Below are 13,366 nucleotides of genomic sequence, written 5' to 3' on the forward strand. Positions count from 1 at the left end.
TCAGTTGCATCACGTATTGAAGTAGGTTCCGATCTTTACTTTGTTGTTCTTCCCAACTTTCCTTGATCAAATTAAGAATTTCCCTTGGTTGCCATCTGTATGATAGTTCAAAAGGGGAAAACCTGCACTGGACTCTTTCCATACTGTCCACATCCTTCTTAAAGTGTGGGACCCAAAATTGGACACAGTACTCCAGATGAGTCCTCACCAGTGCTGAATAGAGTACAATTACTTGAGACTACAGATCTGATCAGGGTGTGTGGTAGATCCATTCCACACCTGGAGAAATGACAATACAAGATTCAAAGTAGTGGAGAATCACATCCAATCTTGGAAAAACAATGAGATCTAATAGATAACTGTCTAGTAGTCTTCCTCAGAGATGGAGTGGAAACCTCTGTGTTTGGGGCATTAAACCAGAGAAATCCTGGAAGAACAATATTGCAGGAAGATGAGCATTTGCGGAGTAAGGGAGATGGACTATTTTATCTGCTGGGCAAGTCAGACCCTGGTATAAGTTAGCAATGTAGTTAATGGAGATGGGTTGAATTATACTAGTGGAAGGGGTGGCTCCAGTTTCTTGTTGTCTCACTTCTCTATGATCCTGTGACTGAACAGTATAGCTTGCCTTTTTTAAGCACAATTTTGTACCCTACTACTGACAGTGACTTCTGCTAGTAGGTACAGATCTGAACCAGCCACAAGAGCTGCAGCCACAGATACCCTCAGAACACTTCCCTCCCCCTAGAACCTGCAGACTCCCTTCCTATGTGCATATGAGAGACCAGTGACTGAATCTTTTCACATGCACTCTTCATGGAGGCTTCTTGTTAGAATTTGGTTCTTTTGAAAATTAGTGAAAGATGCACAAGGCTTCCTTGGCCAAGGGAAGGACTTAGCTAGGTGGAAAAAGTAGCTTTTAAGCTGTTTTTGTAGCTCCTTGATTTCACAGGCAACCAGGGATTAATTCAGCCCAAGCGTAAGTTAGAGCAGGTTCCAGGCTTTTCTAAATGATCCCTGGCTGTGTATAGTATGAGAGGGTCCAGAGGAGGGCCACCCTCATGATCAGGGGGCAGTAGGGCAGGCCCTATGAGGAGAGGCTACGGGACCTGAACCTGTTCAGCCTCCACAAGAGAAGGCTGAGAGGGGATCTGGTGGCCATCTATAAACTTACCAGGGGGACCTGCTGGGAACGGGAGAGTCCCTGTTCCCCCGAGCACTACCGGGAGTAACTAGGAATAATTGCCACAAGTTGACTGAGAGTAGGTTCATGTGAGACATCAGGAGGCACTACTTCACTGTCAGGGCAGCTAGGATCTGGAACCAACTTCCAAGGAAAGTGGTGCTTGCTCCTACCCTGGGGGTCTTCAGAAGGAGACTAGGTAATCACCTAGCCGGGGTCATTTGACCCCAGCATTCTTTCATGCCATGGCAGGGGTTTGGACTTGATGATCTGCTAAGGTCCCTTCCAATCCTACCAACTACGAAACTATAGTTCTTTGGGTTCTAGTTGTAACTCCTATGGGGAGGGAAATGAAAGGGGTGGGCATAAAGCCACCATACATACGAATTCTGTGCTACCTGGATGCTCTCTCTGCAGAAAGGCTATTCTCTGGCCAGCAGAGAGGCCATCTACAACCCCTGTAGCTCTCCAGAGAGATGCCACGGGTACATTATGTAGTTCCTATGCTCTAAAGTCTCACATGTAGAATAGACTCCCTGCAGAGGTGGTGCAAACACCTACTCTGGACACTTTGAAGAAACACCTGGATGCCTATCTTGCTGGGATCATTTGACCCCAGCTGACTTCCTGCCTCTTGGGTAGGGAGCTGGACCCGATGATCTTGCAAGGTCCTTTCCAGCCCTAATGTCTATGACATCTATGTATGTATCTAGCAAGAACAGCCCAGGCAGCATTCCTATGAGCTTCCCCACACTGCTCTGATGTTGCTAATATTATTCACTTGAGGCCTAACATCACATTTCTTGTACACTTAACTAAGGCCATTACAAGAGGCATTGTGTCCTTGAGTACTGAACATGAGAATAGGCAGAAGGAGCCTATTATCGATTCTAAACTTGGATCTGGTATTAGGGAGCTAGGACCGGCCATGTAAGCCATTCTGTGTCTTGGTTTCACCATCATTTTTACCCACCTCTCATGGGGTTTGTGGGCAGTGGATTAAGTTAATATTGACCCAACACCATGTCTGTTTTTAGCTGGAAACCAGGCAGAAGGCCACTGCCTAACAAAATACTTAGATATGGAGAGAGGGTGGGGGAGCAGTCTATCTGGTTTGCCCCACATTAATTACTAGTTATTGTGTTTCACCCATCACGTCTCCTCTCCATGCTTTGATTTTCTCCGCCTAAACACCTGATATAGCTCTAGAGAAGGGCAAGGTTAGAAGGAGTCCACAACTGCTGAATGACTGCAGCAACCTGCTAATTTATTAGAGCAGTTAAGATTCCCTGCCTTATTTGGCCTCCTTACCATGCATGGCCTGTTCAAGCCTCCCATTTAAATCAGTAATCTTATTTCACTCCTCATGGATGGCAGTTGTTGCATCTGTTATCCAGAGGAGGTATTGAGAAGTGCTAGGTGATGTTGCTTAGGAGTACGAAAAAGCAAACGCATGTGTGCTTCTGCTGGCTGGAAGTCGGCAGCCCGGGGGAGGACTTAGGCAGGATGAGTTGGCCATGTGGATGCACCAAAAGATTTTTGGAACAATTAGAGTAGGAACTCATTATTGCACAGTGGGTTGGAGAGCTAAGCAATGTGAGCACAGTGGAGCTCTTAATTAACACAGTAGAGGCATGGGAATTGCACACCTGAAAAGCCATCCTTATGGACAGAGGACAATGGGGAAGTTTTTTTTAACAAGACAGGTTAGGAGACTTGGTTATGGCCAAGGTTGATAGTAAACATCAGCTTGCAGGGCATAGCCTAGCAAAAATGAGTTGGTGGTCTCGATATAATTCCTACACAGCAACTGTCCCCATTCTAAGGATCACCCTTACTGATAGCACTGCAGCAATTCCAGAGCTAAATGAGCCACAAGCCACGAAGTTCCTTTCTAGGGAATTGTTGTTTTATTTCACCAGTGCTATGGCATATCGACCAGGTGGTAGAAGGCAGGTCCTGCCCCATCACTTCCACCTTTGTGCTTCTTCCATGAATTACACAAGGTTTCAGTGTTGTTGGCTCCTGACATTTCACCAGCAGTAACTTTTTGGGAATGTATCCAATCCACATACAATAGTGGCAGACACTTCTGAGTCAGCTATTATGAAAACATAACTGGGATCTTTTATTTGTGTGCTCAGTTTTTAACACAAATAAGAGCTGAATTTCCTACTCCCTTGACTTGTGAGTCACTTACCCCTGCACAAAGTGAGTCAGGTCTTTCAGGGTGCTTTAGCTAGCTTTTTATCTCCACACTGGTACAAAATCACCCTAAGGCCATCTTAGCCAACCATGGGAGAATCTTTCCCTCCTAGCATGGAGGAATCCTCATATGGTGCAGAGACAAGGAAGCAGCTCCAAGATTAACTGAACCCAGATGGGATCATACTAAGGTGGTTTTATCTTACCAGGGATATCCTGGATTCAGACAAGATACTAGTCTGCCAAAGAGTGCAGTGGAATCAGGCAATGGCATCAATCCTGCCACAAAGCAAAGGGATGGCACAAAGGAAGGTCCATTCCAACTCGGACAGCTCTACTTCAACCTTTGTTATCTCCTCTAGGTTTCCCCTCTCTTCCTGTGTTCTGACTGTTGACATTTATTTTAATTTTTTTTGCATGACCTGAGTGCTGGTAAAATGTGCCTGAATGACAGGCCTGGAGAGCAGAAGGTCTCAAGTCACAAAAGTGACACAGCTCCAGCTTGAGTACTTTGAAAGGGAAATTCTGTAGTCCTTAACAGACCACAATAGCCCTTGAATGGGATTGTAAACCTCTCATAGAATTTTATATCCAACCTATAGACTTCTGTAAGGTTTCTTTTAAAAAAAAATCTACAGACAAGTTCTCAGTCTCTGTTGAATTCCATAGGGGTTTAGAGCCATTTCTACAAAGCCTTAGTCAGTTTAGATACAAATTTGCTTTCGTCTGTATTCAGCACTATCGAACCTTCCCCCTATGGACAATGCAAACTTCCAAACAGTCAGGGCAGGGAGAGAGGAGAGGGAGGGGGACAGTGGAGAATTCATGTCATAGCTTATTTAAGAGTAGACAGAGAAAAGTGTCAACAGATATAGAGTGGGAAATAACTAAGAACTAGCTTTGGGGGTGGGGCTCGGGGATAAGAAATCGCTAAAGAATAGGAGATGTTAAGTGACCTAATTGCTCTTTTCCATTCCTGCAATTGTATCTGTATGTTGGATTCAGTCTTTAGCCATTTTCTTGTCTTCACTCCTAAACCAAGATGCTAATCAGTGCACTGCGTGCAACGATCTGTACATTGTGATTGGCTACGACAGCAAGGGGCTGACTGGAGTGACCCCAGGAAGGCCTTTTCAGTCCTGTGTCCCTATGGTGCTGGTAGTTTGTGTGATGCAGGCACCTCTCCAATAGGTGCTGGACTGCACCCCAGTTAACTCATTTCACATAGGTGTCCATGGGTAAGAGTTTTCTGAGCTGTGCCATTTTGGGAATAGAGAACTTGGAACCAGCCAATGCTTATGCAGTATATATGTGAGCACTCCCCTTAATATGGTCAACTAACCATGAGCCATCTCTTTCCCCACTAGATGCTGTAGAAGAAACCAAACCTACTGAAAGTGCCCAGCAGGAAGAGGTGAAAGAAGAAGACAGCAAGGCGGACCAAGAAAATGCCTGAACATTAAGAAATGACTCCCTTTTGCCCCTCCCTCCCTCCCCCTATCCCTTATCCTTCCTCCCCAGCCCAGCCCCCCCAATCTTGCTCCCTTTCCTGCTCACACCTGTGAGCCTGTCTGTCCCCCCACCCCCATACCCTCTAAAACCCTTTTTCTCTCTGTGTGGCAAACATTTAAAGGAAAAAAAAAAAGCAGGAAAAATCCCAGTCAAACAGTGTGGCTTAAACATTTCTTTGTTTCTTGGTGTTGTTATGGCGAGTTTTTTGGTAATGATGATCCAATCATTTTGGGAAAATTCTTGCACTGTATCAGAGTTCTTTGATCTGGCGCGTGCGTGTGTTTGTCTGCCCACCGCGAGTGCTCTGTCTCTCACCCTCTCTCTCTCTCTCACTCTCTCTCTCTCCCCCCCTCCTTCCTTTCTCTCTTCTTTCCTCTCTCCCCACTTTCTTTCTCTCTCTCTCTCTCTGTTCCAAGTGTGTGTGTGCAATGTTCTGTTCATCTGAGGAGTCCAAACCTTATCTCGAGTGAGTTTAAAAAACAAAGTGAAATGAAAAAAAAAACAAAAACAACCGACCACCTTTTTTCCTCCTCTTCCTTTTTCAATGTGATGGAATGAACAAAAGAAAATGGCCAACAAACAAACAAGTGAGAATTAAACCCCAGTTTGTTTTCAAAGAATAAAGCAAAAATGTGCCAATTAGCGTAACGCGTGGCTCCAGGCTCCTTTTTCAAACTGAATAATAATAATAATTAATAATGATAATAATAAATTAAAATAATGATCATGATACCACTGTGTCGCATTTCTATGCTGTCTTAATTTATATGGAGCACATGCAGAGGCCCCTGTTTTAGTGGGCCTTCTGTAAGGTGGCACCTTGTCTTTTCCAACTAACAGTATATAACAAGAAATAGGAGATGGACTTCTTCATCTGGAACTGTTGAGGGGATTGTAGCAGGGTCATAGTGTTGTGGTAGCCATGCTGGTCCACGGAGTATGGAAGAAGGAAGAGTTGTTTGCTGATGCCTTTTATTGGATCAACTCTATGTTTGGGGGAGATGTTAGACAAGCTTTTGGGTACAAAATGCCCTTCCTCAGGTCTGGAATCAAGCAGATATAGACTAAGCTGAGTACCAGGTAGAAAAATGTCTTTATCTTAATTCCAATGTATAAATGAAAATAGATTAGCAGGTTGTCATTTGGTTGGATTTTGGCTTGGGCACCAGACTTAGCACTGTGATGCCTGCAGAAAACCAATCCATTATGAGAACCTGAGGGCCCGTCTCAGAGAGCTGCTTAGTATCTCAGGGTAAGAAGCTGGAATAGATCAGTGAGGTCCAACCTGTGCCCTTCTTGACTCCAAATTGCAGGCCTCAGAGGAGATAGCATTCAGAAAACATGGGCCTGTTTACGAATTACAAACATGTTCCCTGAGTAAGATGCTCTGGTTCTGACACCAAGTATTTCAATCAGGGCCCATATAATGGCAGATGAGACACCCTCGCACCAGGTACTGCCTCCTGCTGCTTCTGCAGCCCCAAGATGTGAGTGGGGAGCACTTACAGTAACTGCTGTCTCTCCCATGCCCTGGGGATGCTGCTGCTTCTTTGCACTCTGCAGCTGGCTGACAGCTGTGCTGTGAGGAGGGAGGCAAGGACAACTCTCTTTGTTTCATAGCCTGGTTAACAGAGCACCAGAGGGAACAGGATTGGAGTACCACTGGCTTTTCCTAAGAGTATGGAAGTAGTTATAGTAGAGTCCTGGCTGTACAAGGCCCCTTGGTTTTTGGAAACAATATATTTGGCTGAATGAGCTGGACAGATAGATTAGCTAAACAGAACAGACCTCCCCCCCACCTAACCAAGATTTGCATGAGTGAAATAAAAGTAGTGTTCCTGAGAACCATGGAGCTCTATATTTTTTTTCTTCAGATAAGGGATTCTTTGACATTATGTATATAAATACATTATTCACCCAGCTCTCATCAGGGCCTAGGGTTTAGTCTCATCTATGAGAGGGCAGTTCCAGGAGCTGAGTGGCCTCTAGCATCCAGCTACAGAGACTGACTCAGCACTGATCCAGAGGGGAGAGCATCAAATGTTCAGCCACTGGTGCCACTTCCATCAGTGGCCTAGTTTTTCCTGGAGATTACCATTAGCACATTCACTCAAACCAGCCTTTCTCAATGGATGAGCTCTGACAGGCTCCCAGCCCCCAGGCAGCATGACTGTCAGGGTCTGCTGTTCTCTTTATTAGCTGTGAGACTGAACGGTTTAACTGCATTACCGGAAAGTCTTTCTTAAAGCCCTTCTGTAACTGCTCTCTTAAGACTATAATAAATCCTCAGAATGGTGCATTTTCCATGCCCTGATTTTTGTCACGTGCTCTCCCCCAGCTCTTGTGGTGGCTTCTAGTAATAATGAAAAAAAATAACTGTGGTGCCCTGTTGTGCTATTGTGTGATATTATTCTTGACAGGAGATGGAATAACTGTCCTCACAGTTGTAACATGGAATGAGAGGCTACATCTGAGTTTGGATACTCTGCTACCCACCATGCAATTCCCTCTGGCTGACTGATGGTAAGCCAGAAGCTATGCCTTCAGAGGAATGGCTGGCCTTCCCACCTCCTCTTCATTTTTCTTCTCCTTCTGTCAAACAGCAGGAGCAAGAAGATGCATGATGTCTCTTCAGAGACATCAATCTGGACCTCAGATGGTTCACTGGAAATGCCATCAAAATTCAGCTGGTTTCATTTAATGTTGAATTTGAATCTATTTCCTACATTGTCATTTACAGTACTTAGAGAGAGAGAGAGAAAGAAGGGGGAAAGAAAAAAAAGGAAGTGTATATGTTGGGGGGGGCAGAAAACAGAGTGACTGAACACAAAACTCCACCAGATTTTAAAAACAGGGAGTAGATGAGAGAAAGAAATTTGAAAAGGGTTTTAGAGACAATAGATAGCACAGAGGGTTTAGACAGACAGAGACTGAGCTACAGAAAGAAAGATTAGCTAGGAGGAGAGGGAGAGAGAAAGAGATAGGGAGAAATTAAATACTATGGAGCAATAGATGACTGATAGATAAATAGGTTAGGTAGGGATAGATAAAATAGGTAGAAAGCTAGCTAAAGTAGATTAGACAGAGAGACTAGATAGCTAGAAAGATGAAGTGACTGACAGATAGGTGTTGTGTCATCTCACAACAATATATACTCTTACTCCCCCATGTCATGATGGATAGCAAACCCTGAGACAACTTCCAACCCGGATTCCATTTGGCAAATTTAGCACAGACACAAAAGATGGCTTGGATTATCTGTCAGACCTCACGTACCTGCATGTCTGTGGTGTGGAAGGAGAAGATGGGCAGGGGTGTTCTGAGGAGAGTTGCTGTCACAGGGACACCAACTGGCCCCTTTGGAGATGCAGACTGCATTTGCAATGCACAACTTCCCCAGACAGTGACCACTTGAGCAAGTCCTATCTCTGGTACAGATTCAGCAGAGTTGCTTTTTGACTTTTAGAATACATGCGAGAGGCATTATAAGGATCTATAAAGCATGTTATGTAGTCCCATGACGATACCTATTAGGGTCACCTTCTTTGGGACTGACTTGGATGTGGCAGAAAGTGTCAGAGAGTGGTCTTGGGTTTCCTGTCCCTTCTGCCTTGGGATACCAGCCTTACAATCTCTCTTCTCACCATTTGATGAGGATGGTGCATGCGATGCTCATTCTTTCCTAGGTGGAAGCTTTCCTCAGTCCTCAACAAGTGGAGAAATATTTTCTCTCTTCCTGGAAAGCCCCAGTTCTTGTGTTTGGATGTCATCTCCTTTTCTATTGCCAGTCAAGTCATCAATTGTATCTTAACACCATGGTGTGTTGCTTTTAAAACAAAGGTATTTCATAAGTTGGTCATTTTCATGGTGAAGTCTCAATGGTTAGTATTGTTCCTCTTTTCTAAACAGGGTTCCCACCATAACCTGTGGCCTGTAACCAAGTGCACAACCATTGTCTACTTTACAATGTCTTAATTCTGCCACAGAGTTGAGGCCCAGAGAAAGATCTAAAATAGATGTGCCCATGATGGGCTGGGATGCAACAGGGAGTTGTCTCAGGGAGCACTGCAGAAAGAAGTGGAAAGGGTTAGTATTTCTTATGTCTGCTTCGTTAGCCAGAATAAAAAAAGGGTGAAAGGGCAACATGGACAAGGTGTTGAATGAGGTAAGATATTGACTGGCAGTAGAACTGGAAGATGCTGGGAGAACAAGGTGCTCAGGAGGTAGCTGGACCGCTGGAGCAGGAAGTCTAGGGAGTGGAGTATGTTGAAGTAGATGTGTGGAAAAGGTGGTGTCAGTAGGACTGGGACAGGTGTTGTCAGTGGCAGCTGATGGATTATGAACACTCTTGATTCAAGTGGACTCTCTGACTTCCCCATCACAAAGGCATATGCTCCTGGCATAACCAAGGCACTAGAAGCGCATGCTTTAAAGATCCATAGGTTTGATCCTCACTCCTGACAAGTTACTCGAGGGGCAACACTGTCTGTAGTACACCACCTCTCTCTTTCCAGAATGTGACTGTAGCCCAGTGACACAGGTGTCCTGGGTTCTGGTCCCTGTCCCCAAGACTGCTTATGGCAGTTGGAATAGACAACCCTCTTCATACCCTAGCAACTCAACAGTGCTTCTTCCCTGTCTGGCTAAATTTGTTCTGGCCCACCCAGATGTAGTCACCACTCTTCATCTGTGTGTGGTGCCGAAGGAAATGCCAAAAGGGTTCTCACGGGAAAGATGGACCATTATATCCACTGCCGTGTGAACGCTGTGGCTTTTGCACACCCCTATCCATTATTACGGCATCACTTATCCCAGCTCTGGCACAGGGGTCACCTACAAAGCCCCTTCACCTTTCATATAATCAAAATACCCAGCTTGAAAAAAGTATAAATTGCATGGATTCTGTCAGAGTTGAAGCCTACATTTAAGACATAGGTCTTTGTATTGAAAGGTAAGAATATCAAAGCATTGTTACAGATGCAGCATGCATATAAACCACAAGCCAAATTGCCCAGAAGGAACTCATGTTCTTCCCAATCCTTTCCTATACCCCTAACATAGCCCCAAACTGTAACATGTTCTAAGGCAGCTACTTAAGTGTAATGGACCCAACTACATTAACAATATAAACAATATCATTCAGGGAACTTATTATTTGTTAACAAAATAAATATGCTCTTAAGAAAGGAGGATGGCAAGTGGGGAAGGAAAGTGAAGAAAAAGTGAAAGGGACAGCTTATTCGTAATTGGCACTGCCATGCTAGGAGCTTTCTCTATAGACTTAGAGACCCCAGGAACAATTCTCCTCTCATTTGCAGTGGGGTAAATTAAGAGTCACTCCACTGAAACCAGTGGTGTTTTGCAGGTGTAAAGCTGGTAGGAGAGACAAATTAAAGGGAGGTTTTCAGGGCTCTGGAGGGAGAAAATCAAAGGATTTATTTGCCCTATGCTTCCCTCACATCTACTCCTAAGTACGTTGCTATGATTTTCAAAAAGGCCCAAATTACTTAGCATCCAGAATCTTGCTTCCTAAGGTCACTTAGACTACCAATACTGTATGTAACTTTGATTTACAGTAAGATAGAAGCTCCTAATACCCAAATCCTTCAAAGGTGTTTCAGCATCTAACTCCCATTGTTTTGAAATCTGGGCCAAAAAGCTCTAGCTCCTTTGAAAAAAGGACCTTAGGTCATATATCCTTTAGGTGATATAGATGCATTTTAACTCCTATTCCCTCCATCCACATTTTCAGGGTGATACACTCAGATTGGGTTATCCTTCATTATTCAATATGTCCTTAAATACTCTTTTTGCCCATAGATTGATGGTTAGAGAAAGAGGCAAAAGCCAAGATTTGTAGAAAAGACTAGTGATTTTGAATGGCTCAGGTTTTGAGTGCTCTGTTTAAGATATGGTTAAGGAACCTGACTGACAAAGGTAGGTGTTTGGTGTTTCCTAAAAACCAGCCCTCAAGCTGGGCACCCAAAATCACTGTTCCTAGGCTGGCCATTACTTTTCTTGCAAAAGAAAGCCATAGCATATATAACAGTATCTTAGTTTTCTTGCTCATTCCTGTAACTAAAACCAAACTCAGCCTTTTTGTAGAGGACTGGTGCAAAGCCTATATACCAGCTAAGCCCTATTTTGAGGAATTATACTGGCACATAACTGGAAAAATGAAGTGGACACTCAGAGACTGAGAAAGAAGTGTACAGCCTGTATAGTGTAGAGACCTGTGATGTATCCAATTGCTAATAGAGATGAACCTGGCTATCAGAGTGGTCTATAGCCAATGCTCCTTTGTAAGGCCCCAGGAAAAGAATCTCTCACCCATTGTACTTGTGCATTATGAATTTGTCCATCCTCAGAGATCTAATGTACACATATGTTCTGGATATTGTCCTAAGGTTGAAAGCTTGAAAAAAAGTAGAAGAAAATGTTCCAGCAAAGTGAGAATGATACAGAATGATGTCTGTATTTGAAATACTGGTCCCAATAAAGCCTCTCACTTGTAGATATGTGTGCTGTGTACAATTATTTTGTTCCTTGAAATAAAAGGTTTTCCCTTGTGGAGATTTTCCCTTCCTGTATAAAAAAAATCTCTTAATTTGATATAGCCACCAGGAAATAATGTCAATCCCTACCTGCAGGATTTCAAGATATATTATTGCAGAAATAAATGAGATTGCTCTATTCCAGACCTACTCTTTCTGGACAAAATCCAATATTGAAATGGAAGTCTCTAATAACAAGCATAACCTCAGGACTGGTATGATTCTAGGAGAAGTGAAGAGACAATTCTATATAACCTATTACTATTTAGTTTTTATTTGTGCTGCAATGGTGTGTAGAGGCTCCTCCCAAAACAAGGGCTCATGCTGTGCTAAGCACTGTTAGTGCACATAAGACCAGATTCCAATCCACCTCTTGGACATTCATGTGGATTTAGACATTTAAGTGCAATTCTATTCTACCCTGTTCAAATCCGTGAAAGTCCATTAGTGCATCTACTTTTGTAACATGCTGTCATCTGACCCGTAAAACTGAATAACAAAAAAGAAGTAAAGGAGAGGAGGACCCACTCACTCATTACATTAACTGTTTTTCAGGTGAACCAGAATTACGCTTAGGCATCTAAGTCCACCTAAGGGCTATTGACTCAGGAAAGTTAAGTCAGGAAAATTACTTCTCAGGTGTATCTGCCAAACCTCCAGAAAAAGTCATGGAAGGTAGGCCTTAAGATATAACAGCCAGAACTTCTCTGTGCTCAGGTCCATTTAGTAACCTCCATACTTCCCACTGTCCATCACTTAAGCGACTGCTGGGGTGGGGAGGGCACTGGGGATAAACAGAAATGAACAAATTTATACTAGTCTGTAGAGAGCAAGGCAACAACAACAATAACAATGGGAAAAAAGTTCTGTGAAGTTCATTTGCCCTTGAGCTGTGAGGTTGAATTCCTACAGTGTACTGAAGTAAGATTAAGATCTCAGTGATTCACTGGAAAAACCTCTAATGCTTCTCAGCTCAAAGGATATTTTCTGTGCCTAAGAGGTCCCAGAAAGCTCGTTTCTTCAGCATAAGCCTAATGCCAAGGGCAATGAAAGGTAAAAGCTGGAAAGGCTTCTCCCAAGCTGTGTCATGTAACTAAATTTAATGATGCACTGAATCAAGTCAGTGGCTTGAGAACTTACCTGAAATAATCAAATTTTAATTTTTTAACACTTCTTTCATTCTCAGGAATTTTATAGCCAGTCAACAGCAGCAATCACTGCACCATCTCTGGTATTCAGCAGGTCCTCAACATCCTCCTTGACAGGTAAGGCCAGAAACTGGACTGCATAGGGTGCGTCTACATGAGATGCTTTACTGTGCATTATATTAATCTAATGCATAGTAAACTGTCATCGTATAAATGTGTGTAGCAATTACTGCACAGCATATTAGTATAATGCACCATGTTCTAGTATCTGTAGATGCAGGTACTAGAAAAATGGCACATAATGTGCCATACTACACATGTAAATGCTGATCAGGAGCAAATTGCTCTCAGTCAGTGTAGGCAGCAGGGGGCCACAGGGGATGGGGAGAGATGCCCCAGCTCAGCAGGACACTACCTGCAAGCTACGTGGAAGAACCTGTCTTGATCTCCATGTGGCTAGAAGAGCTGTCCTGGCTGGACAGGCTGTTGCCTCCCACTCACATGGAAATTAGGACCCAGATGGCTGGAAGGCAGCTGCATGCTCAGCCAAGACAGCTTCCCCACTCCCCATCCCTGCTCCCTGCTCCACCCCACTGGGGGCCAACACAATCTCCCCCTGGTTCAGATGGAGCTGCCTGCCAAGCCGAGACAGCTCCCCCAACCCCTGCTTCTGGGGCTTGGAACTAAGTCCCTGTGCCCCCTGCTAACCTGGAGCTGTCACCCCGGGGAACCTGGCGCTCCCTCCAGCTGCTGGAGGAAGGCAG

The 13,366-nt window shown here is 44.0% G+C and overlaps 2 protein-coding genes across 3 annotated transcripts in view; one reads left to right on the top strand and one right to left on the bottom strand.

The window, feature by feature from the left end:
- Positions 1–7,062, top strand: part of GAP43 (growth associated protein 43) — an 82,040-nt gene extending 74,978 nt beyond the window's left edge. Inside the window, exon 3 of the mRNA XM_090056585.1 lies at positions 4,756–7,062. Within this exon, the coding sequence (XP_089912711.1) occupies positions 4,756–4,844 (89 nt within the window). The 3' untranslated portion in view covers positions 4,845–7,062. The remainder of the gene's footprint in view (positions 1–4,755) is intronic.
- LSAMP (limbic system associated membrane protein) overlaps positions 1–13,366 on the bottom strand; it is a 570,525-nt gene that overhangs the window by 61,297 nt on the left and 495,862 nt on the right. The window lies entirely within an intron of this gene.

This window comes from Crocodylus siamensis, chromosome 1, assembly GCF_052110815.1.
Source record: "Crocodylus siamensis isolate JL-2025a chromosome 1, ASM5211081v1, whole genome shotgun sequence".
In the NCBI taxonomy this organism is placed as follows: domain Eukaryota; kingdom Metazoa; phylum Chordata; order Crocodylia; family Crocodylidae; genus Crocodylus; species Crocodylus siamensis.